The sequence below is a fragment of the Plecotus auritus genome (genome assembly GCF_963455305.1).
Source record: "Plecotus auritus genome assembly, chromosome: 1".
Classification (NCBI taxonomy): Eukaryota; Metazoa; Chordata; class Mammalia; order Chiroptera; family Vespertilionidae; genus Plecotus; species Plecotus auritus.
The window spans coordinates 38,131,542-38,143,074 of record NC_137770.1 but is presented as its reverse complement, the minus strand read 5'-3'; the positions used below and the strand labels follow the sequence as shown (position 1 = coordinate 38,143,074).

General features: G+C 39.5%; 1 protein-coding gene across 1 annotated transcript in view; it reads left to right on the top strand.

Annotated features, from left to right (window-relative positions):
- Nucleotides 1-8,478: 8,478 nt before the first annotated feature.
- LRRC9 (leucine rich repeat containing 9) overlaps nucleotides 8,479-11,533 on the top strand; it is a gene marked incomplete at both ends in the record, with an annotated part of 92,755 nt that continues 89,700 nt past the window's right edge. Inside the window, 4 exons of the mRNA XM_080677506.1 lie at nucleotides 8,479-8,526; nucleotides 8,794-9,012; nucleotides 10,166-10,306; nucleotides 10,807-10,870. Coding sequence (XP_080533632.1) covers nucleotides 8,479-8,526; nucleotides 8,794-9,012; nucleotides 10,166-10,306; nucleotides 10,807-10,870 — 472 coding nt within the window. The remainder of the gene's footprint in view (nucleotides 8,527-8,793; nucleotides 9,013-10,165; nucleotides 10,307-10,806; nucleotides 10,871-11,533) is intronic.

Here is an 11,533-nt window from a genome sequence, read left to right as displayed (position 1 = left end):
AAGTGGAACACACAAAACGATGTTCTCTCTCTCAAAAGAAAATAAATAAATTCACTGTCCCTCAATTTTCTCCTTAGAAGTAAATGCAAATATAAATGGGATGGTAAAATGAGGAGATTTTATTGTCTGAGAGTTAGTGCCTCCTTACAATTCCATTCTGGGTGCCTTTTAAAAAAACCTACTAATTACATGTCAACAAATCAGGGACAAAGATTATTTAACTTTCTTAGATAGACCCATCAGAAACAGCATTCTTTTGGTCTAATTAAAACTTTACTTTAGCCAGGCCAATGTGTCTCAGAGGTTGGGTGTCCACCCATGAACCAGGAGGACACAGTTTGATGCCCGGGTTTCAGGCTCTATCCCCAGCAGGGGGCGCACAGGAGGGAGCTAATCAATGATTCTCTATCACCATTAATGTTTCTATCCCTTCCTCTCCCTTCCTCTCTCTGAAATCAATAAAAACATTAAAAAAAAACTTTACTTCAGAACAATTCCTAATTTTAATTGAATGATATATATTCACTGCCAGACAATAATAAGAGGCCCTCTGCTGATGACCTTAGAAGTGCCACATAATTATCTCTTCCACCATCAAAGTAAACCCTAAGCTGTGCTGCATTCATTTTTTGTGTGATATATCAAATTCAAATGTGTGACATAGAATTTTCACAGATAATCTAATAAAATCATTAACTGGAAAGTATACATTTGCATAAGGATCTAATGTTAACAGTAATATAAAAATTAAATTAGCATTTGAAGTCTCCAGACTTTTGGTTCTCTGGAATTAAATTTAAAGGCATTACAAAGCCAAATTGTAATCTGAAAGTCTCCAGAGTTCTCTAGCAATAAGCATAGGGCTTTGGGGGAAATAAATTTAACTATCAATTTAAAAGGTTTTAATTAAATTATTATGCAACTCAAGATTTTCTTATTTAGGTTTGTAAAGTCACCTCTATTTTGTTTTAAAAATCCTCTTTAAATCAGTCAGTGACCAATAAGTTTGTTAAATTCAGTGGAAATAAACCTTCCCAATTGTTTTCAGATTTGAGCTACCTTTACCCATAAATAAAGAGATTACATTTATATGTTTGTCCTTTGTCTAGGAGTATAAAGAAAGAGATGAATGAAATGAAGTCTTATTTCACTTACAATGTTTATTTAGTTTGCTTGATTTTCAATGGTTTCAATTTCCATTGTTTTTTGAATAGACACATAAAACTATATCATAAACAAGTGAGAAAAGGAGATTAACGAGACTGATCACTCTTTTTGTATTCCTCCTATGGCTTTTAACTGTAATCGACTTTTGTTCCAAATACTATCTGGAATATGTTAATGACATTCTTCCTTTAAGAATTACTCAGGACAAAGGCTTTAGTTTGGCAAATCACTGGTGGTTATTAGTCTACAGCTATACAGGAACTCTAACTTAATTGTTGGCTGGTCAAATCCTTGAGCTTAACCTAGAAATAATATTCTTAAAGTTACTTGTTTATATAATACTAGTGGCCCGGTGCACAAAATTCATGCACGGGGGGCGGGGGTGTGTTCCTCAGCCCGGCTTGACCCTCTCCAATCTGGGACCCCTCAAAGGATGTCCTACTGCCGATTTACAGGGATCGGGCCTAAACCGGCAGTCGGCCATCCCTCTCACAATCTGGGACTGCTGGCTCCCAACCACTCGCCTGCCTGCCTGATTGCCCCTAACCACTCTGCCTGCCGGCCTGCTCGCCCCAATTGCCCGCCCCCCCCCCCCCCGCCAGCCTGCTCACTCCAAACTGCCCCCCCCTGCTGTCCTGATCACCTCCAACTGACCCCCACTGATGGCCTGCTCACCCCCAACTGGCCCCCCTGCTGGTCTGCTTACCCACAATAGCTCTGCCCCCCACCAGCCTGATCACCCACAACTGCTGTCCCATCCTGGCCTGATCACTCCCCGGCAACACAAGCTCCCAGCCCCTCCTTTTTTTCTTTTTTTTTTTTTTTTTAGCGCCTCCTTGAGAGGAGGCCAGGGCCAGCTGGAAGCAGGTATCTGGGATTTATTTATCTTCTATAATTGAAACTTTGTAGCCTTGAGTGGAGGCCAGGGCCAGCCAGGGCGGGCGGGAAGCTTGGCTTCTTCCATCGCTGGGGCAACCCAAGCCTCCTGCTCACTCCAGCTCTGTAGCTGCCGCCATCTTGGTTGGGTTAATTTGCATACTTGCTTCTGATTGGCTGGTGGGCGTGGCTTGTGGGTGTAGCTGAGGTACGGTCAATTTGTATGTTTCTCTTTTATTAGTGTAGACTAGAGGCCCAGTGCAGTGCAGTCCCTCGGCCTGGCCTGCAGGGATCCAGCCAAAACTGGCTCTCTGACATCCCCCTAGAGGTCCCAGATTGTGAGAGGGCGCAGGACAGGCTGAGGGACCCCATTGGTGCATGATTGGGGTGGGGAGAGACCACAGGAAGGCTCCAGGGTGTGTCCAGCCAGTCTCAACCAATCCCGGCCCAGCAGCAAGCTAACTTACGGGTTGGAGCATCTACCCCCTGGTGGTCAGTGTGTGTCATAGCGACTGGTCAAATGATCAGAGGGGCAATTAGCATATTAGACTTTTATATATATAGATGAAGAAAGCTGTGTGTTAGCTCTCTCCCAGTCTTGTACTGGGTAGGAAAGTCACAACAGATTTCTAATACTATACTATGACAATTACTATACTTTTATCCAAAAGACCTGCATCCCCTCCCAAAAGAAAAGCTTAATGTACATAAGTCAACTTGATTTCTGAGCCAACTTTTTAATCTAAAAGGTTAGCTTTCTAAACTGTCATTATCTAGTCTTTATATGCTAAGATAAAAACTTGTCCAGACAGGTCATCTTGTTCAACTAGATTTTCAGAGAAGATAATATTAAAAGTGCAGTTATGTATCAGATTTCTTTGGTGTTTTTTTAAGTCCATAAACAAAGCACAAGTATTTTAATTAATTTATTTTTAATTAATCAATAAGATATGAAAACTAAAAGTTCTGTGAAATAAAAAATATAGAGGAGCACTGGCCAGTGTTGTTCCAGTGGTTAGAGTGTCGACCTGTGCACCAAGGGTGAAGGGTTCAATTCCCTGTCAGGGGCATGTACCTTGAATTGCAGGTTCAACCCCTACCTCAGAGCATATGTGGGAGGCAACCAACTGATGTGTCTCTCTCACATCGACATTGCTCTCTCTCTCTCCTCACTCTCTCCCTTCCACTCTAAAAATCAATGTAAACAATATCTTTGGTGAGGATTAATAAGCAAAAAAAAAAAAAAAAAAAAAAAAAGTAGAGGAAAAACGTACCTTTTTCTATATGTTTATGTATGTTTACAACAGTAATTATTAATTGAACCATGACAAATATATTGAATCATTGGTAGTTGTTAGATTGATGGAAATATTTTTTAAATATTTTTCTTGAGAATACTATAGTCTATTGAATGAGGTGGCCACCTGGTGATGGAAACGAGCACTACAGGCACTTAATGTCATATTGTACACAAACCAACTGAACCACAAAAAATATAGTAGCGCTGTCCAACAGAAACATAACGTAAGTCATACATGTAATTTAAAATTTTCTAATCACCGCTTTTAAAAAGTAAAGAGAAACAGGAATTTTCATAATACGTTTTTATTTAACCCAATATATAAAAATATTATTTCTGCATGTAAACAATACAAGAAAAATAGTTTATTTTTTCATATTAAGTCTCCAGAATAGGATGTGCATTTGACAGCATATCTCCATTCGGACCAGCCACATTTCAAGTATTCAAAAGTCACACGTGGCTATGGCTAGTGGCTACCATGCTGGACAGAGCAGATCTAGAGAAGGAAATGAGAGCTGCCATTTGCTTTTAACGAAGTTTATTCATTTCTCAGCCCCTCTCCTCTGCCCACTCTTTTAAAAGTTCCTCCTTTTCTCTCTTTAAATTTTACTTTATTTTGTGAATATTTTTTGCCTCCTGAACATTTTAGAATACTTAAACGACCCTCAAAAGCTTGTCCGAAAACAAGAATAGAAGAAGACACTTGGAGGGCCCATTTCTTCGGGGTGGAAGCGGGGTTGGGAGGTGTCTGCCTGCGCTGCCCTTCCATTAGGCAGCATCGGCGCTCAGCCATCTTCATGGAAGGCAGCGGTCGTGGGTTGCACAAGGGAGGCCACGCCAGTGGGGATCAGGGACTGTCACGTCGGGCATCCTTGTGACATCACAGCGCCATGCTTTAGGGATTCCAACACACCGAGACTGCGGGTTTCCAGGCCCTGAGGTTCAAAGATTTTCAATGAGAGCGAGCAGGGGTTCGAGGAGGCAACTAGGTCTTCGCTACGATGCTCACAACCCACTGCTTCCAGTCCCGTCCTCTGACCCAGCCAAAGCAAGTGAATAGACCCGCGGGCTGCAGGCACCCCACCAATTTCCAAGTGGCACTAGCTCGGTCTTCCGGGTGGACCCCGACTTCTGCTGATTGGTTGGAGGGTGCGGCCACGTGATCCAGAAACGGTCCGCCACTGCTTCCCCTACCCTTCCCTCCCCTCCCCACCCAGAAGTCGCCCGAGGCGGAGCGCGTTTCCTGGGCAACCGCTAGGTTGAGTGTACACATCAGGCCAGGGGCTAGAGAGGGTGTGGTGCCTGCTGCTGCAAGACAAGGATTGAGAGGTTGGAGTGGACTCCTCAGTCTCACTTGCCTCAGAATCCATCTTCTCTCTGGGATTTGGTGAGTGTCTGTCACACGTAGTCTGACCCTTGGAGTTTAGGCTCCCCTCTTGCCTGTCTCCAGCCACATTAGGAGTAAGACAGGAGAGAAGCAACATTGAAGTCAAAGGATCTGGGAATGGTGCAACATGGATAATAATGAGACAGTGACATGGCTTTATCTGAGGCCATCAGTGACCAGAGCAAAGTTTACTGGTAAGATGAGAAGGAAAGGGAGGGTGGCCCAGAGCCACTTGTACAGCCCTTACTGCTCCTGAGGTGCTGGGCAGGGAGAAACCATCTGGACACTGCTCCTGTCCAGCCACAAGGGCATTTGGCCCATCAGTGATCATGGATGGATTCTGACCACTTTATACCCAAGGGAGAAAACAATTTGATCATGCAGGGCCTCTAGTTTGTAGAAATTTGATTCTCTCAGAATGACACTCTACCCAGCGCTCATGGCAGACAGAAACATGGTCCTTTACACTCTGTTATTATACTCTGATTGGTCATGTACAGCACGTATTTAATTTATACCATAAAAGACCCTGTGGTATGACAATTAATTCAAACCATTCAACAAACTTTTATCAAACACCATGTGTGTGCCAGGCACTGTGATAAGTTCATGGTCTCTGCCTTCAATAAACACATAACCTTGTAGGGAGGAAAGACCTGCAAGCATCACAATACAGTGAGGCAGGTTCCATATATAGGGCATATATGCATGCAGGCCTTAAATGGAGTCACAAGGAAGAGAATGATTATAATACTACCAGACCCAAAGTCTTCACATAGAAAATTCTCAGTTTAAATCTTTAAGGATGTATGGAGTATGTATGCTATTAAGTCAAGGGAAAAGGCATTTTAGGTTAGGAAAAACAGCATATGCCAAAGTATAAAACTATCCCAGCCTGTTCAGAGAAATATAATAATGGCCCAAGCCCGGGGTGGTCTAGGGAGTTTGTGACTGATGAGCTTGAGAGGTAGGCAGGAGTCAGAGCACAGAGACCATGAATACCTTCCAAAGGGCACTAGTGTGAACAAATTTACCTTTCAGGAAGCTGGCGTTCACACTAGATGATAGATTGGAGGGAAGTGGGACTATAGGGAGGGCATCCAGTTAAGGTGAAATGATGAGGGCCTGAACCAAGGAAGAGGCAATTGGAATGGAGAGGAGGAAAAAAATTGATAGACTATTTAAAAGGTATATGCAGAAAGATTTTCATGTGTGAGTGAATGTGGGGGGAAAAGGAAAAGAGGGGTTGAGGGTAAGTCCCAGGTTTCGGACTTGGATGAGGAGAAGGATGGTGTTATTTACTAAGAAAAGGCACACATTAGGAGAAGCAGGCTGGCTGGAAAATATAACGAGCTCAGTTTTCAGCATACTGAATTCGAGATGTGTGTGACACATTCAGTTGGCCTTTTCCACGTGGGTGGTTGGATTTGTTGCACAGGGAAGAGGGAGATACAGATTAGTAATTTTTCACCAAGAAGGAAACAATTGCTCAGAAAAGTAGGTTTGAAATAACAGGTAGAGAGAAGCTGAGGAGAAAAAGTCACACCAAAGAGGACAACTTAAAGAAGAGAGTCATCAGAATTGTCAAATGCCATGTCAAAGTCAAGTTGAAAGCTGAAACATGCCCAGTGTCTTTGTCAATTATTGTTGTTCTTGATCAAAGAAACTATAAGGCCTAAGCTGTCCCCAATCAGATTGCATTGAGCTAAGAACTGAATAGAGATAATGGAGTATTGCTAATGACTAGAAGTTTTTCCTGTGAAGGTATCTAAAACCAGCTATTCTTAGAATACAGGCAGGAGGATTTTTTAAAAGTTAGGGACCACCTAACATTCATATACTGAAGAGAAAAGAGATGCTAGAAAAGAAAAGATGAGAACACATGAGAAAAAGGAAATGCTGACAGAGCAATAGCCTGAAAGAGACTTAAGAGGATGAGATCAGTACACAGGAAGAGAGATTAATTTTGGACAAAAAAAAGAGAATACTTTTACTAAGACAGGAGTCAGGAAGAGAAAGAAATACATGTTTAGGAGGAGATGGAATTTAGAATGCGTGTTATGATGGCATCACTATTCTCTGGGACAAGATTATCTCCTGGAAAAGAGAATTTGAGAAGAGTGGTGGAAGTTTAGAATAGTCTCTAAGTCATGAGTCCCAGATCTGTAGCTCTAGTCCTACTCTCCTTAGGAAAGGAAGCTGAAGAGGAAAATATAAAATAACTGTTGTTGAAGATCCAGCTGAAGTTAGAGGCATGCATTTGTAGTAACTTAAACTCTGTGCTGGTTATGTGAAATCTTCCGGCAGCATTCCAGAGCAGAAGAGAGAGGTGATGGAATAAGTCAGAGATTTGAGATTTGAAGGGTGAAAGCTGTAGAAGCTCCTAGTGGTTCCAGATTCCCTGGAGGGACTAGAGAAGACCTGCGGGCCTTTAGGTGAGCAGGTCCTGAAAAGAGCTTTCCCACAGTGCAGGAGAGTGAGTACAAGCTGGCCAATGGAACACAGGTCTTGATGGAATCAGAAGCTTTAGCTGGAAGCCTTGAGCCTCCTTGTGACTAGAAAAAGTATACAAAGCTTATAAGTACCAGAAAGGTCCAGGGTTCTCATAATTCATACTTATGAAAATTATAGAATTTGGCATTTTAAAATTATTTTTTGCTAATTAACTATGAATTACAGTATTTTTTCCTAAATGAGGGCGTTGATGAAGGGAAAACAAGGTGAATGCCAGGTTGAGTTAGTATCCCAAATATGTATATTTTTCTCTATCAAGAACAAGTCTTCTTAAATGGAGAGCTATACCTTGTTCTCAAGAAAGACTCAATACTATAAAGATGGAAATTCTTCCTAAATTAATTTTTACAATGGAGTCTCAAAACCCCATGCGAAATTTTAAAAACCAAATACAAAATAACCATAAATTTTATTTGGAAAAATAAATATTAAAGAATAGCCAGGATTTTTCCAAAACAGAATATGATATGGGAATTCGCAATATAAATCATAGTGCTTAAAACAGGATAATACGATAGAAATAGAGCTGAAAGAGAGCACAGATTGGAAAGTCCAACATTAGACTCAAGTACATGTGATAATTTAGGGAATAACAAAGGGAACAGTTAATGTCTTCTGAAAAAGCTATCTTGGACATAGACTAGGTAACTTGGATCACCATTTGGTGACTGTGGGGGTAAATTGTATTAAATCTATTTAGTTATTAATTAATTCATATCATCTAAAATGAAGAAGTTGGCTAATTCATTTCAATCAACATTTATTATCATGCCAGATATGTCACTAAGCCCGTGGATTCTTTTCTTTGCTCTGTAAGTACACTTAGGAAACTAAAAGACATGAACTGGAGGCAGGGTAAGGGTGTAGATGAGAGATGACTATTGTCTTCAGGTGGTAAATTAGGCTTATACTGTGGAAGAAAACTATACTTGTTTTATATGAACCCAGAAGGTAAAATGGCAACAAATAGCAAGAAGTTATGAAGAGACAGTTAAATTCAGAATAAAAAATAACTTTCTAACAGAAAACTTTATAGATGCAATGGACTGTCTTGGGGCCCAGGCAGATACTTGGTAACATACTGTGAGAAGATTTCAAGCCACAGGTGGGCAGTTGCACCTAAGTAGGTTTAAGAGCCCCTTCAATGTGGAATGACATCACTCTAGTGTTTATTTTAATATTTTATTTTCCCTAACAGATAATATATTATCACCATTATTTTTAATGGAAGATGATTGAATGTGAAAATCTAAACCAAGAAGAAATAATTAAAGAACTGGTGAGTTTAGGGCCAAATTTATTTCCAACCACATCTGCAAGAATATTAAATAGAATATTTTACACTACTTTTTGGAGTTTACCTAGAGATTTCTTCTACAGCGTGACCGTTGGAATCAGAGAAAAATTATACATATGGTACAACATTCCTCTTTGTGAGAGTAAAACATGGCACCAGTGCAATTGACAGTTTATAATTTTTAATGGCAAAAACACATTTTTTTATTATTTTAAATAGGTTATAACCCAGTTTCTTTTTTGAAAACAGTGTTTATGCAATGGTTTATCTTATGAGATGGTTGTACAAGAAGGATCAGATACTTCAAAACTGGAGATGTTTTTCTCAGGGTATCCCTGTATAGTTGGATTATCATTATTTCCTAATTTAACAAGCCTCACAATCATTGCTCAAGATATAAAAGAAATTTCAGGATTAGAGACTTGTTTACATCTCAAAGAACTTTGGATTGCTGAATGCTACCTAGAGGTAAGTCTAAACATATAACTTTACATGAAATGTTTTATACTGAATTCTATGGCTTTGGAAAATAATTCATTGAAATATATGCTTGAGACATGGATCAAAACAGGTAAGTGAGGGGAAAAGAGATCATACATGTTGAATTGCAATAATACCCTTTTCTAGTAAAAGAAAACAAAACAGATAAATGGGCAAAAGATGGAAATAGATTTACACATAGAAAAACTAGAAATAAAGAATTAGAACATAGACACATCTACTTTTTAGTAATCAAATCAGACCAAATAATACCCAGTATTGCTTAGGAATTAAATCAGTTCACTTAGATACTATTGGTAATGGGAAAATTATAACATTTATATTGAAAAGCAATATTGCAAAATGTGTGAAGAGCCAAAGAAAGGTACATACTATTTGACTCAGAAATGCCTATTCTAGATTTTTGTCCTGGAGAAGTAATTCAGCAGCAGAAAACAACTGTATTCATGAAGTTATTTATTGCAGTATTATTTATAATAGATAAAATTTTGAAATATAAGTATGCCACATATAGGGTTACTTTAAAGAAAATGATTATAAACTTCCTGGAATATTTTGTAATTATTAAATATTTTCATATTTGAAAATTATGAAATATTTGACAATTATGGAAACATTTTAGACAGTCTTAAGTTAAAAAAAACACTAATCTGTGGAGGTATTATGATTATAACCATATAAAATTAGGTGCAGAGTTGATTTAAATAAAAAGAGTATATAAAATTGAAAATAGTTGTATATAGGAGCAGAGGTTCTATATTTTTCCTTTAAAAAACTTAGCCCTGGCCCGTGTGGCTCATTTGGTTGGAGCATTGTCTCGTACACCAAAATGTCATGGGTTCAATTCCCAGACAGGGCACATACCTAGGTTGTGGGTTCAATCGGGGTGTGTTGGGGAGGCAACCAATTTATGTTTTTCTCTCTCTCCCTCCCTTTAAAAAAATCAATGAACAAGTTCTTGGGTGAGGATTTTAAAAATTCAGTTAATTTTGCTGGGTATTTATTTTGCAATAAAATTTGACTTTTAAAAGAAAATGTACTTAATATCTACTTTATTATAAGGATTATGGTAAAATATAAGCTAACACTACTCAGTCTGCTCTTTTTTTTTTTTAAACAGAAAATTGGAGGTCTTCGAGAATGTAAAAATTTAGAAAAACTGTATTTATATTATAATAAAATTTCTAAAATAGAAGGTTTAGAGAAATTATTGAAACTGGAGGTTCTTTGGCTGAACCACAATACAATTAAAAATATTGAGGTAAGATAATTTCACTATATGTAAAGTTAATTACTACTATGGAGTTTAAACCAGAATGTCCAAGATCTTATTATGCTTAAGAGCCAAAATACTCATGATTAGTTTAATTATTGTTGTTAAGAAAAACTAACAAAGAGAACTTCATCTACATTATTTTCTTTACTCCTCCCACAAAGCCTGAGAGGTAAAGTGTTATTTCTTCTTTGGAGGTTTTTTAAAAAAAGAGATTTAAAGAAGTTTATATATTACTTGCCTAAAATTATAAGCACACTTTTCCCTATTCCCCTTCCTCTTCCTCATTTCCTCTCCATTTTCTTGTTCCCTTCTCCTCCAATAACTCTCTCCAGGTGCCAGAGAAACAAAGATGGCTTCATTGAGGCTCCCACTTACTTCTGTGCTCAATGCTCAGAACACCCGGAGAACTAACCAGATTGATCAGATGCTTTATAAGTATAGATTTTAATGATTTCTCCTAAATTATATACTGTCTAAATTTTTAGGGCTTGCAAACTTTGAAGAACTTAAATGATCTCAACCTTGCTGGAAATCTAATAAGCAGCATTGGTATGTACTGTTTCATTTGGAATGCAAGGTAATCTATATATACTAGAGGCCTGGTGCACGAATTCGTGCATGGTTGGGGTCCCTCGGCCCATTGGTGATTGGGGCGATCGGGACCACAGGAGGTTGGCCGGCCATGGGAGGTTGGCTGTGGGAGTGCACTGACCACCAGGGGGCAGCTCCAGCATTGAGCGTCTGCACCCTGGTGGTCAGTGTGTCGTCATAGCGACCGGTCAACCAGTCACTTAGGCTTTTATATATAGAGATAAAAGCCTAAGCGACAGTCCAGCCATCCAACCGGTAGCTATGATGTGCACTGACCACCAGGGGGCAGACAACGCAGGAGCTGCCGAACTGCAGTGACTTGGCAGCTGTGGTTCTTGGGTAACGCCCCTGGAACCAGAGAGGAGGGAGCCCAATTCCAGGGTACATCACCCGAGAACCACCCTCTCACAATCCAGGACCCCTTGAGGGATGTCAGCTGGTTTTGGCCCAATCCCCACAGGCCAGGCTGAGGAACCCTGCTGGTGCATGAATCTGTGCACTGGGCCTCTAGTGCTACAATAATATGTTATCAGTATAAAAAGTACATTTCTTTCTTTTAGACCTTTTTGTATGATATCTTTGCAAAGCATTTCTGAATCTATGATTCTAAATCAGAGGTTA